Here is a 15095-nt window from a genome sequence, read left to right on the forward strand (position 1 = left end):
ACCCCGCAGATGTTGCCGCGGTGAAGTCCTTGAGTGAAAGGAAGCCAACAACAGTTGGAGATGTGAGGAAGCTACTGGGACTCTTGGGATACTATCGAGGCTACATACAAGGCTTCTCTACCATCGCCAAGCCACTATATGCCCTGCTCAAGCCTGACCAACAGTCGCAGCCAAAAGGTGGTCAGAAAACAGCAAGGATGAAGAACCAAACTGGACATCCACTCTCCAAGACCAGAATAGAATGGACAACCCAACATCAATAAATACTAGAGAAACTCTTGGGATTCCTTGTCACCCCTCCAGTAATGGCATTCCCTGATTACAGCGAGCCCTTTATTCTCCATACAGACGCTTCTCAAGATGGACTGGGGGCAGTGCTGTACCAGAGACAACAGGGAAAGCTTCGAGTTATCGCCTATGGATCCCGCACACTAACACCTGCCGAACAGAATTATCATTATCACTCAGGCAAGCTTGAGTTCCTTGCACTCAAATGGGCTATCTGTGAGAAGTTTCACGACTACTTGTATTACTCCCCACCTTTCACGGTTTACACAGACAACAATCCTCTGACGTACGTTCTGTCATCGGCTCGTCTGAATGCAACAGGTCAACGATGGGTTGCCGAACTTGCGGACTTTCATTTCACCATTAAGTACCGCCCAGGAAAGAACAACGCCGATGCCGACACTCTGTCGAGGCTTCCACTTGACATGGATCACTACATGAAGGACTGTACCAGGGAAGTCTCCAGGGACGACATTGATGCCACGATTGAAGCCATAGAGGCCCAGGGAAATGGCGACACAGTCTGGGCTACTGCAGTATCTGCCCAGATGGAACTCCAAAGCGTGCCCCCTCCATCTTCCAACAGCGTCTTGTTAACCAAAGGTGATGTCCAGCGGGCACAGAGTGAAGATCCATGTGTAGCTAAGGCAATAAACTACCTTCAGAAGGGGCATCGACCCACGAAAACGATGATGGCTAAAGACCTACCAGACACCGTTGCCCTACTTCGTGAGTGGAAACATCTGAAGCTAGACAAAGGAGTACTCTACCGCCGGATCAACGGCCGCTCCCAGATGGTCATTCCAGCTAAGTTAAGGCTGCGTGTTTACCAAGAACTTCACAACAACATGGGTCATTTGGGTTCAGGACGAGTCCTCCAGCTCATCAGGGATCGATTCTTCTGGCCTCACATGCAGCGAGATGTGGAGCACTACTGTACTCGAGTCTGCAGGTGTCTAAAGGACAAGCCCCCTGCTCGCCATAACAAAGAGTCCTTGGGCACTATCACCACAACTGCCCCCTTTGAAGTTATCTCCGTCGACTTTCTGCACCTGGAACGTAGCAAGGGTGGGTTCGAGTACATCCTGGTGCTAATTGACAACTTCACACGGTTCGCCGTTGCTTACGCTACCCGAGATAAGTCTGCGAAGACCGTAGCAGATAAAATCTTCAATGATTTTATTCCTCGGTTTGGCTACCCATCAAAGATCCACCACGACCAGGGAGGAGAGTTTGAGAACAAGCTTTTCCGGAGACTACAAGAGCTGGCAGGGATCAGGATTTCCAGAACCACCCCATACCATCCCGAAGGGAATGGTCAGTGTGAGAGGCTAAACAGAACGCTACTAGGGATGCTAAGGACCCTAACAGAGGAACAAAAGTCTAACTGGAAAGACTCACTGCAGAAGGTTGTGCATGCCTACAACTGCACTAGCAACACAGCAACCGGGTTCTCTCCCTTTTTCCTGTTATACGGCAGATCACCTCGATTGCCCATAGACATCGCATTTGGGTTGGATCGACAAGAAGGTCCCGCAGCTGAAGATCATAACCTCTTCGTGAGCCGCTGGAAGACACAGATGAAAGAGGCTTATGCCCTGGCAGCCCGCAACTCAGCAAAGTCCAGTGATCGAAATAAAAGATATCATGAGCTGAAGGTCCATAGCTCTGTCCTTCAGCCTGGTGACAGAGTGCTTGTCCGCAACTTAAGACGCCATCCAGGTCCAGGCAAACTGCGGTCATACTGGGAGGATGAAGTATATGTGGTGAAACGGCGGAGAGGGGAGGATTCTCCGGTCTACGAGGTGATGGCTGAGCAAGGTAGTACCAAATCCCGGGTCATCCACCGCAACCTCCTCTTGCCCTGTGACAGTCTGCAACAGGAGGATGCCCCCCAGCAGACTCCTCAACCAGCACGAACAAAGAGAGCCCGGAAACGGCCACCTGACCCACACCAGCGCTTTGATGATGCCGATGAGAGTTCTGATGATGAGCCCAACCTGGTGATGGTCACTCCGACAGGTCAGCTAGATCAAGCTGATGTCAACCAGGAACTCAATCCAGAAGCTGCGCCCTTTGTTCGGGCCCCAACTGAGCTTGATGTGGCTACGCCACATGCTCCAGCTGGTCTTGACTCTGCAACACACGATGCAGCTCCTGACAGTGACCATGCAGTTCCAGACATCCAGCCAACAACTACGCTACAGCCAGAGAACCCCGACACCACAGCAGATGATGCTACTCCTTCCACTGAGGGCCTTGCCGATCCTGAGGACTATACCCACCCGGAGGTCCAAGAAAGACCAACACGCAATCGGCATCCACCCAGAATATTTGAGTATGACCAGCTGGGAATTCCAGCTACTCACAGCATGCATCCACAGGTAGATGCAGTTTCACTTGCCCCACCACAGATGTACCCCATGCAGGCACCGAACCCCCCTGTTCCTGTTATGTCGATGTGGGTCAACCCATACAGTCATCAAGCTCCGCCATTAATGCCCACAACGTGGATGAGGAACTACCCGTACGCACCACCTTGGACCATCCCTGGAGTACAGTAATGCTGTTCAGTTTCCAGATCTATGAACACCCACATAGCTGAGACCAGTGAAGAGGAAAAACCACTGCGCAGTGTGTAGAAGGACCGTGAGCTGCCACTCCTGGGTACCTCTATGTGAGTACAGAACCACCGAGGTGCCATGCTGTGATGCTGGGTCCAAGGATTTATAGCTTCATTGGTATCTTCATCCGATGTTCCACGGGGCACCAGTTCTTGTCCATTCTACCACGGTTCCACAGACCCAGAGAGATGAGCACGATGGACGTCATGACCCCATCAACCTCTCCCTCTACCAGGTTGCTGCGTGGGAAGGAACCAGCAAGCAACTGCAGAGCCGCCAGCTCTAGGAATGGACGCTAATGAACTGTTCCTTGGATGAACTGTCTAATCTGAGATGACTGTTTTGTTATTTATTGCCAAATGTTAGGGACAACCTTTCTTTTTGCAGGGGAGAGTGTAGAGGATAGAGAAATTAGGCACCCCCCAAAATTGAAATGGACCAGTCCTAAAGTTACTTAGTGGCCCTACCCCTGGACTTATGGTAGAACCCAAAGGACAGGATGTTGGCTCTGTTGACTGTGCTGGTCACTTGAGGCAGACCATTGCTTAAGTGAACACCACAATCAGCAAGTGTCCTTTTCTGCCCTTTGTCCACAGGTATGTTTCAAGTTCAATTCTTGTTTTATTGATTCTTTTCTACATTATTTTGAGTTCTTTGTGTTATGTCAAGTATAGCTGTTTATGATAATAGTTTGGTATATAAAGCTACAACTTTATTGCCCTTATTCTTGTATTTGTTTGGCAATGGACTAGTTGATGTTGGATCCAAAGTATATAAGGTTTTGGACTCTACACACATGTAGAAGAACTTGCCATACATTGCTATTAAAATGTAGATGAAGTTTGTACCATTTTTATTCTGGAGAATGTCCCGACTTGAAACACTGGATCAGAGTCGGCCTTACATGTATTCTGATCTGGGGTGAACGTTCGACAGTAGATGTATTTCATTGTAACAAAGTTTTCCTGAAAGTTAATCATCTTGAAACAATTGTTGCAACTGAGTTAGTAAGAAGCAGAAGAAATTGGAAGATAGGAGACAGTAAAACTTATGAACCTCGTGTCACACCTGTATTATACATGTACTGGATAATGTGTAGAGAATGCACAGCAGTGACCACATGGCAGGGTCATTGACTCTAGCCACAGTGGCATGGACTCCCACATGGACTGTGGTGACTCATCACTGTATAACCACATTAGCCTGGGATAGTTTATTGGCCCAGCTCAGTAGGACAGATGTGTGTTTTTTTACTTATGAGAGACAAGTCTCAGGCTAGGGAACTAGGTCGGTGCACATGTGGGCTTTGTCCCAAGGAATGTTGTTTATGTAAAACTTTATAGAGGCAGGATATGGGCCATGTGAGTTTGAAGTGTTGTTTCCTGGACCCTGCACTGACAAGAACACAATGCCATAGGAAGTGTGACAAATGCACTAAAAGGAACACTCCTAGTGAGTAAATCTAGGTGAATTATATATCCTTGACATAAATTCATGTCTCTGTTTAATTCAAAGTATGAGAATTGTTAGAATTAAACACTTGAGGCAGACCATTGCTTAAGTGAACACCACAATCAGCAAGTGTCCTTTTCTGCCCTTTGTCCACAGTCAAAGATATTTATTCCAGTTTTATCTACTGACACCCCCCCACCCAACGGGGGTACTACAGATAGTCCCCCAGAATCGAGATAATCAGGAGATTGTTGTGTTTAATGTTAGTCATCAAAATGGCAGTCGTTTCACCATTGGTACCACCGTGGTTACCTACTTCATTGCTGATCGTGCAGGAAACAATGCCTCTTGCTCTTTCAATGTGACAGTCGTAGGTGAGCCAACAAAACGACAAACCTGTCTAAATCATAATCGTCCTCAAGCATCCAACAGTTGAAATACTTATTCTACCCGGACGCTCCACCAAAACATATTTCCGAAATGTTTTGTGCTTGAATGGATAAGTTCCTCGAGAAGACTTACAAATCATGGCCTTAAGACTGCCACTGTTGTAATAAAATTACCACAAGTCTTTTGCAAGGAACCGAGTCTTTACATACAAAGGCATTACTTTTCATCTCATTGTTTTGAGGCTTGGTACATTCGATTCACTACCAACATCACATGCAGAGGCACAAGGCTATTTAAATATGAAGAAAACGTGTTGAGAAAATGTTTTGATCCAAATGCATGTCTGTGTCCAGGAATCACATTGTGCATCTTCAAATATGCAACTTAACCACAAAATCGTTCTCATTAATTGCATTCAGATGCAGAAAAGCCAGTGTTCTTGGATTGTCCCTCTGATGTCTTTATCATGAATAACGAGTCCCGAGTTGTCAACTTCACCCAGCCAGAAGTCACAGACAATTCTGGGGGACCGGTGAATGTCACCAGCAACTACCCGTCTGGAACCCAGTTCCCTTTCAGTGACACAATTGTTATATTCACCGCTGAGGACAAGAGTGGAAACAGGGCCACCTGCAATTTCACAGTATCTGTTGATGGTTAGCAATGACATTGTACACTGCAAATCCATTGAATCATTAAACTCAAATTCGAACTTGGGCCTATATTATGTTAACCCTCGTAGTTTGTATTCCTCCAAGTTTAAAGTCATTTTTTTCATCCACTCCAGGTAGTAGCAGTGAATCACGGAATAAGTCATGTTTTAGTCCATATAGGACCCATTTGTATTTTCCACATCATATAGACCTAGTTTGTGACAGCCTACCAATAAAGTATCAATATTATCACAACAATTTTCTTTGTGTTACCGAACAGATTCCGAGGCTCCTGTGCTACTAAACTGTTCCTCCAACATTGACCTATACCTATATAATGACAGTGCTAATGCAACAGCCAACTGGACTGAACCAATGTTCTCTGACAATTCTGGCGTCTTCATGGTGGATCAGGAGTTTTTTCCTGGAGACCAGTTTCCAGTTGGCGTCAATGAAGTTGTGATCAATGCTACTGATGAGGCAGGCAACATGGTGGCCTGTGTTTTTAATGTCACCGTTATTGGTGAGTTAGGCTGGTTTGATATACAAGATGCACGAACCATCAGTCAATTTGAGTTGAAGGTTTTTCATAGTACAGTAATAAATGCAAAATGTCTGAAGGACTACTTGCAGTTTCTTGAAAATGTAACCTACTGAAAAATTGAGCAACCAATATGGAAAAAGTAATTAGGATTTGATAATATTTTTGTATTTTCAAAATGTTGGCAAGCACAGAGACTTTTAGAATGATTGTGTCGTGCTTACACGTGTCCCTTCCTATAGATTTGTCGCCTCCTGTTATAGTCAGTTGCCCAGGCAATATGAGCACCAACACTGATCCCAATAAGCCAACAGCCAATGTGTCATGGCCACTAGCCCAGGTACTTGACAACGTTGAGGTGGCCTCTGTCATTGTGACCCAGGAACCAGGCACTGCCTTTCCTATTGGAACCACCCTGGTGACTTATACTGCTACAGACTCCTCGGGGAACACCGATCAGAACGATTGCAGATTCTACATCCACGTATCAGGTAATCATCATCAATATCTCAGAATATCTCTGCTTGCAGCAAGGCGACCTTTTACTCCAGAGGGTTATTAATGAAATTTTCCCCCCGGAATCTTCTGAACCCCTGACATTTGATATATTCCTTTTACAAATCTATCCACTTTGCATTCTTTCAAAACTTTGATTCTGGTCATGTCAGATAATTTCATTTGTAATTTTCCAGATATATCAGAAGGCAAGTTGTAGTTATCATTATTGGTAAGGGAGTAGCCTCGTGTTAATCGTTGTGCAACTCCTGTTGACCACCATATTTCTTTGCTTTGCAACCTTTACCTCATGTAATCAGTCTATGGACTTAGTGCAACTGTTGCAGTATTTTGCTTGGTGATGAAAGAGGTTGATTTAACCTGAGAAACCAGAAAAAATTTTTGTCTCGTAACCTTTATGCATATCAGAGTCATATGATAGCAGTAACATTTGTTTAATATTAGTAAGCTTGTTTGGAGCCATGTTGTCTTTTTAGTAACATCCCCAAATTGTAATCCCCATCTGCTATGTCTTCACAGATAATGAGGCTCCGATGTTTGTAAATTGTCCCAGTCACATGATGTTTTCTACGGACGTCGGTGTTGGTGAAGCCACCGTCAGCTGGACAGTTCCAATGGCCACTGACAATGTAAATGTGACCTTCTTTGAAGCATCTCACCGGCCTGGGGACAATTTCTCGCTGGGACCGACAGAAGTGACCTACAGGATTGCTGACAGCGCCGGCAATAATAACACATGCTCTTTTATCATTACAATTAACGGTGAGGATTGCAGGCTCTAAATTGCCAGGAGAACAAATCACTCAAGCAATACTCCAGAAAACTCTACTTGACCCATTCATAATTTTTTTGTAACTTGAAAAGTGAACTTGGTTTGACATTAATGCTTTATACAGTAGATTTTCCTCACTGAAGGGGTGTTTGCAGACGAGCCAAACTGTTGTGAAATATCACCTCCTCTACAGTTGATCTTTATTCATTTAACTTTTTCGTGCTTTTTGAGTAGAAAGGTACATTTTTACTTGAAAGTGTTCTCAAGACCCACAGACTGTAACAAAAATGTTACTTTTCAAAACAATCTAGATTGTCAGACTTGCAAAACATAAATTTGCGAGGCTGTTCTTTTTATCTTTGATTAGATGAAGAGGGTCCTGTCTTTCAAAACTGCCCCGACAATGTCACTGCAGCGACAGATCCACGAAGTGACATGGCTATTGCCACCTGGAATACACTAGTTGCCATTGACAACAGCGGTGCAGTGATCACGCCAACCAGCAACAGTCGGTCAGGTGATTCATTTGCCATTGGCTCAACAACAGTGTTGTACATCGCTTTGGATCCCAACAATAACATTGGGCGTTGCGAGTTTGAAGTAATAGTCATTGGTGAGTAAACTACCTGTATCTTGAAGTTCAGTATTCCAATAGACTAGCTACTCTGAATGAGGCTCATCCATTTTTGCACTGAGCTGAGAGTGTCCAGAGCAAGACTTTCCGAACAGAATGTAAAACATTGTTTACATGATGCAGACATGGTCAGTGGCACTTTTGGCTTACTCGATTTTTTAAGTGTTGGCGTCTACTTTTGAGCAGGTGGAGTGTACAAAAGCGAACCTTTATAATAATGCTAACGGGGGCTTAACTCTTACAAGAAAATTTGCCTCAGGTACGACACATTAAAATGCACCATTAAAAGGTTCAACCTTGTGGTGATGTTTGTGGGCTAATGTGTAGAAATGTAAGATATCCTAATGCTTGTATTAAGACAGCAAAGTTGGCTCTAGAAACTTTGCGTCGTTTTCAAATGTAATATTTGAGAGGGTTTAAACTGCACCATTTTCAGGTGTTATCCAATGATAAATGCAAAGTTCCATTTCTTGATAGACAATGAACTCCCTGAGTTCACTAACTGTCCATCTGACCTGGAAGTGATGTTGATGGGAGGTGAGAATTCAACACTGGCCAACTGGACGGAACCAATTGCCAAGGACAACTCGGGCTCCGTCAACGTCTCGTTGCTGTCCCAGTTGCCGTCAGAGTTCCTGATTGGGAGAACCCTTGTCATCTACACGGCCACCGATCCATCTGCGAACACTGCCAGTTGTTCGTTCAATGTCATTGTCTTCTGTGAGTGTGAATCCTGACTGTATTAAGTTGTAAGCCCCGTATTCACCTCCCTCAGCCCGGTTAGGCCACACCCCCAGCTCTCTTATCCTCTCCTACCTTCCATATCCTATGTGTCTTGAACCCTGTCCAGTTTTTTATCGTTTGCTTGTGTGATTCTTCCTTTCAGTCTCCCTCTACTTTCTGTTCCAAAATTATTAAGGACACATTTTTCATTCGAATCGTAAACCTTCTTCCAAGAGACGTGAAATTTTGGAAGTAAGCAATTTCCAAAAGTTCTAGCTCTAGCTATGCGTGACATTACACTCCTTTTCTTCTGAACGGTGTCATATCCACTTTTATCTTTTTGTACCCTGTCCTCATCACACCCTAATCCTCTTCGTTCCTCATACAGCGTGCATCATTGACTTCTTTTACCCTTTCTATTGATCTCTTTCTTGTTCCCACCTCAGCCAGTGACATGCTGATGATAGCCTGCCCAGCCGATGTGATCCTGTTCACTGATCCCAGTGTGAACAGCAGCACGGCATCGTGGCCTGCGCCTGTGTTTAACAGCAGCATTGTGGTGGCGGTCAACTCTTCCCATGCTAACAACAGTCGGTTTGAGGTGGGCCATGCTGTGGTTACTTACACCATCGCAGGCAAGGACGGAAGGAAATGCAAGTTGTGACTTCTTTGTAACTGTCATAGGTATGGACGTAAAGGCCACTGTTCTGTACACCCCAAACTTGTGAAGGTTCCCTGTTAATATATATTGTGTGTATGCTCTTTGAATGGATTCACTTTTCATTTAAATGTGCACAAATTGTAACAATCTTTCAATAGTTCCGGTTGCTAAAGGTAGCAGTTAGTGTTAATGTCTGTTACATTTCTGTTTGTCATCATGTGGAAGGTACTTGGCTGAGTAGTTTATAAATCAAAGGTCAGCTCCTACCTCACAATTTGAAAAGTTAATAATTTAAAAGCCAAAGTGCATTTATGCAAAACTGTAGAAAGTGGCGTGTTTGTTAAACCATGTCACATGCAGCTTCATATCGTTCACACAGCACCTTGGAGGTCAGGGTTAATCGCTGCATTGAACTTCTCTTGTTCAGATAATGAGAGCCCAGTTTTCAGCAGATGTTCCTCCAACTTTGTTAGCTCTGCCTCATCGAGCATGGCCACTGGTACTGCCTTCTGGGTGGCCCCAACAGCCTCAGACAATGTTGGAGTGACCAAACTAACCTCCAACTACGAACCCATGGCTGTCCTGCCCATAGGAATCACTGTGGTGACCTACATAGCCATTGACGCTGCAGGCAACAGGGCCAACTGCTCATTCAATGCAACTATCCTTGGTAATTTCTCCGTTTAATTGGAAAAAGTTTGCTGGATTATTTATCTTAAAAGCTCATTTTCATGAGAATTTGTATGTCGTATTTTCCCACACTATAAGTACACATATTGTGTCTATACTATACCTGTCAATTCATTTACACCAGGTAAATTAAAATCACACCCTACACAGTTTATCCAGTCATTTTCCTGTAAATATCTGATTTTCGCGTCGAGAAAGCTCTTCAGAAAAGCAGCTGCTTGGTATTCAATCTTGACAAGCAAGAATTTATACAAAAATCTGAAATTGTCCTAGGTCTGGTTCAGCTGTGTCTGATCATAATTAGATTAGAGTTTTCATTATTGGCTACTTTAGGTACAAGCAAATCTAGTCCACTATCATGACTGTAACACTAAATAGCGATCAGTGATTTGGTTTCATTGAGCAAACTTAATATAATTGGATTAAAAAAAATTACATGGCTATAACGCTATGGTGCCAATCCTGTGTGGCAAAATATTACAGGCTATGCAATCTCCCCTTTATTGGCAAGTCCATAATTTCGTAAATACTATGTCCCATAAGTCTTAGCTTTCAAAGATATTCATGGATTTCAGTGTTTTCCATTCCATCTGGATGGAGAATTCCCAAGAATTTTTTACATAACTTGTGTTCGTGATGAAAACATGCCGACTTTACATTTAGGACAAACAGGATACCCTTTCACAGGCTTGGTTTTTACAACACTCTACTATTTTGGTCAATTTTTAGATAATGAAGATCCCGTGTTCACATTTTGCCCTGTCACTTTGGAATTCATGGCTGACGCATTTGGTAACGTCATTGTGCCAACCAGTGGCATGCCAATCGCTACCGATAATGATGGCCCACTGTCTGTGTCAACTAATTACAACTTGGCAATGCTCGATGTTGGATCCACAACCCTTGTTGCATTCACCGCCATGGATGACGCTGAAAACATGGCCACTTGCAATGTCAATATCACTGTCATTGGTGAGTATCATTATGTTGCCTCTTAGACAAGAGAACAAGGAAACTGACGGTCCTCAACTTTGATCACTTGCCGATGGTCTTATTCTACAACAGATTTATCTTAGGCACAGTATTATTTTCGCTCACTCCCCCCCCGAAAAAAACTGTTTAAAATGTCAATATACCGCCAACACAGTCCTTTTAAATAGCATTTCTTCAATATGTTGTTTTTTGGAAACTTAAAACTGGTTTGCAGAACAACTTGCTACGTTGCCCAATCGTGTATGCACGCCAACTGCCACAGTCTACAGGGTGTTTCCAAAAAAAGAACACATTAGAAAATTGTCTTCAAAATAAACGTTTTATTAGTTTTCAGAAATCTTTTATCATGTATCGGTAGACAAGGATTCTTGTTGTTGTGTTTACCATCACATCCATTATCAGCTGTTTTTCATGAGTGAGCACAGGCCATTTACCTTTTTCAACTTGAAATTGGCTTGCACACAGAGTTGAAGGAGTTAAAACAGAGTTACAGATCATGGTTGCAAAGTTTGGGCCTGTGCTTTGTTTTTCCTAAGTTCCCAAACAAATTGCATTAAATGTTTGCCCTCTACACCCCATGGCGCACACGCCCATAATCTGTGGACCTTTTTGGACCTCCATTTTATTCTCGAAACCAAAGTCAGTGGTCCATGGAAAAGAACACTCGACACATGAATTTCCAATGATCTGAATGTGCACTTTGTCGTGATAGAATGTTGCGTAAGAGGGTTTCATCCTTCTGGCTAATTCCGAGGGTCAACTTTTGAGGTTGATGTTTTGGGGCAAAATACATCAATGATAAGACGTGCTGTTTACGACATGAGGAGACCTGAAGTGTGTGAGAGGAGAAATGGAGGCCACGTAGAGGACTAAGATAAGCACATGTGACATGAAATCCTCATGAACTTGCATTCTTGCGTGGTGAAAGATTCATTGCTATATGCACAATTGCCTTTTTATACCATGCTGTTGTCATTTTGCTAATAAAGACAATTCTGGATTAAAATTTTGAGGAGGGCAAAGGGCTAAAGGAATTTGTTTGGGAACTTTGGGGAAAGAGAGCACAGGCCCAAACTTTGCAACCAGGGACTGTAATTGACCTTTCACCTCTGTGTGCAAGCCAATTTAAAGTTGAAAAAAGTAAATTGCCGGTGCTCACTCATGCAGAACGGCTGATAATTGATGTGATGGCAAACAAAGCAAGAAACCGAAGGTCTATTGATCCATAATAAAAGATTTCTGGAAACTAATAGAACTTCCAATTTGCGGACGATTTTCTAAATGTATACTTTTTGAAACACCCTGTGGTTTCAGCCTGTTTATAATCTATGCACTCAGTGGGAAAACTCAAGCATGGGGATGAGTGTAGACGTCACACGGCATTGCAAACAGAAACCATCAGAACTAAACGCCCTATGTTATTATAGACGTAATCCCTCTGTGTTTGCATATCAACCAACATGACTGAAGCAGTTAAATCTGTTATCATTTGATCTATGAAATTAACTCAATTTACTCCGGAACCGATCGCCAAATGATATTGCATATTAAAATAGTCCGTTATATTTTTTTTTCTCCAAGAAGTCTATTATGATGTTATCCTGAAATCATTTACTTTGTAGAATGCAGTTTTGCTCCTTTCTTAGTGCAGTGTTTGGCCAGTCTAATTTCTTTTGTCAAGTGTCTTATTTTCTCTCATAACTTTACCCATTTTATTGTAGTACCACAGTGAGTATTCTAAAGCTCTGTAGGATGCAAACCCCTTACAAAAGCCAACTATTTTTTTCTAGCTAATTCAGGAGACTCTCCCCCAGTCTTCATATCTTGCCCATCCAACATTGTGGTCAGCACCGTCATGACACAGTCCTACGCTCTGGTGACATGGGCTGTGCCTCAGGCCCAAGATGACCGCAGTACACCTATTGTCATTGAGCAGAGTGGCTATATGCCAGGCAGACAGTTCGCTATTGGAATGTGGATGGTGATATACGTAGCAACGGACTCCATCGGGCAGACAGCATTCTGTGAATTCAACATTACTGTGCTAGGTATAAAATCCTAAAAGAGCCTGGAAGGGGTAGATATGCCAACATGTTTTTCTGATTTTTGCCACACTGCAATTTTCATTCTGGCCAGTGTTTGAAAAGTTTTTTCAACAAAATCTACATAAGGATCAGTTTTGATACCAGTCATTTGAAAATTGGGCATCCATTTGTTCAAGACAGGGAAGCCAGCTTACCTTTGTTACTGGCTATTCCAGATCATGCAGGGGACACGTGTATGAGGCAATGAAAACTGAATCACAATGACAGCCAAACCTTTCGTCAGATTGACTTCACAAATGCACTCATAATGGATAAATCAACATAAATGCCTTTTTTACAAAGGTTCAGACTGAAGATCGACGACTACAATGGTCTTAAAAAGCCCAACTTTGAGGATTAAAATGCCCCGTGTAAACTGCAGGCTTTATGACAGCCAGTTTGCCTGATATGGCGCTTTACCCGACCAACTGTCTTCATAAAAGGGAGGTCACATGCATTAATACACACTGGTTCGTACTCTGTACAAAGGTAACATAAACTGAGATTTGTGACTTTTTTGCCACAATAAGGCACTTTTCCAAATTTCTGATTTCCAAACCGGTGCCATGTTTGGTAGCAAAGTCCTCTTGGCATGTCAACTTGTATTGGTAGCCATAGACAATTTCTCTGGTATAAGTGCTGTCACGGCATTTTGTCCATAGATTTGCTGGGCCTAATATGTCTCAAGGTTTCTGATGAAAGAAATGGTGCCCCTTTTCCTGTTCTTGTTATAGATCAAGAAGATCCGGTGATCATAGGGTGTCCTGCAAACATTAATGAGGTCACCATGAATAATGCCCCCATAGTTGTCAGTTGGACTCCGCCCACAGCCTCAGATAATTCAGGGGAGTTCACCTTGCAAGCCAACGATAACCATGCCCCGGGAGAAATGCTGAATGTGGGGATGTATGACGTCATCTATACTGCTATAGATCCCAGCGGAAATGTGGCTAATTGCGAATTTGAAGTAATCATTGAGAGTATGTAATTTTTCACTCGTTTATATTTGTGTTCATGTGTGTCTTTATCGGCTTTTGTAACAGGAAGGTTGATGATTAGAGCCTACAAAGAAATAACCAGCAAAGTATTCAAAGTTCTTTTATTTTAAAATGCATTTATGTGCTACATTCACATTCTGACAAGTGATAACTTTTGAAGAAAGAGATTTCTTGGGTATAAGATTAAAAAATCCCCACCAAGTACAGAATGGTTTGCACATTACCAATCTCAAGCAGTGGAATTGCTGCCAAAGTTGTAGCTGTCGTGTTGCTGAAGAAACAAAAAACTGTACTTAAGAACTTTTGACCGATGCTACGGACTCGGTGTGCGCAGTAGAAAATGGAGAAGTCGTTTGGTTGGCCTGGATGAAAATCCACGTCAGGCCTTATTTTGTCGCAGTGGCTCATGGCTGTTGTTTTTAGCAGTAAGTGTGCTATGTTGCTTTAGGCATCAAGGTATCATTGTATCCCTCGGCCATCACGTTGGGCAACCAAATGCATCCCAAACGTTGACAGCGTCAAATACAACTGGGTGTCTTCAAACAGCTTTTGTTCGGTTGTATTCTTCAGACGATGCCCCTCCAGAGTTCATCTCTTGCCCCTCCAGCACTGTGGTGCCGACTGATCCTGGTCAGCCTTACGCCACGGTCAGCTTCTCTTATCCAAACCCCACTGATGACCGCAGCAGCCCAATGCTGTTTGGTAGTCACGGTCCTGGCACTCAGTTCCCAATCGGTGACACCACTGTCACCTTCACAGCCTACGACTCGGCCAGTCAGTCTGCCCAGTGTGTTTTTGTCATTACTGTGGAAGGTAAAATGTTTGGTACTTCACATATCTGAGCCCTGAGGATGCGTTTAATCCCGGACCCTCTTAGAGTGTGGGGAAAATTACATGTACTTTGAAATAGACTGATTGCGCCCTCTAAATCACTTCACCTGGAGTGGGTATCACTTCCATAGCAAAGTGTGTTTAGAGTGTTGTTTTTCATTATAGTACCCCGCACATCAGTAGTCTGAGAACGGTACATACCATTGGCTTTATTCTTGGTAAATGAGTATGAAACACTTTGCCTT

The 15095-nt window shown here is 43.4% G+C and overlaps 1 protein-coding gene across 1 annotated transcript in view; it reads left to right on the top strand.

Moving 5' to 3' along the window:
• The window catches only part of LOC110990385 (uncharacterized), a 63253-nt gene that overhangs the window by 39478 nt on the left and 8680 nt on the right, over window positions 1-15095 (top strand). The window contains 14 exon segments of the mRNA XM_087136912.1: window positions 4586-4738; window positions 5174-5410; window positions 5688-5930; window positions 6191-6439; window positions 6984-7226; window positions 7604-7849; window positions 8348-8590; window positions 9040-9242; window positions 9244-9277; window positions 9682-9924; window positions 10674-10916; window positions 12728-12985; window positions 13756-14001; window positions 14590-14832. Coding sequence (XP_086993038.1) covers window positions 4586-4738; window positions 5174-5410; window positions 5688-5930; window positions 6191-6439; window positions 6984-7226; window positions 7604-7849; window positions 8348-8590; window positions 9040-9242; window positions 9244-9277; window positions 9682-9924; window positions 10674-10916; window positions 12728-12985; window positions 13756-14001; window positions 14590-14832 — 3084 coding nt within the window.

This window comes from Acanthaster planci, linkage group LG01 (assembly GCF_054643075.1).
Source record: "Acanthaster planci isolate LZ-2023a linkage group LG01, COTS_SCS, whole genome shotgun sequence".
Lineage (NCBI taxonomy): Eukaryota > Metazoa > Echinodermata > Asteroidea > Valvatida > Acanthasteridae > Acanthaster > Acanthaster planci.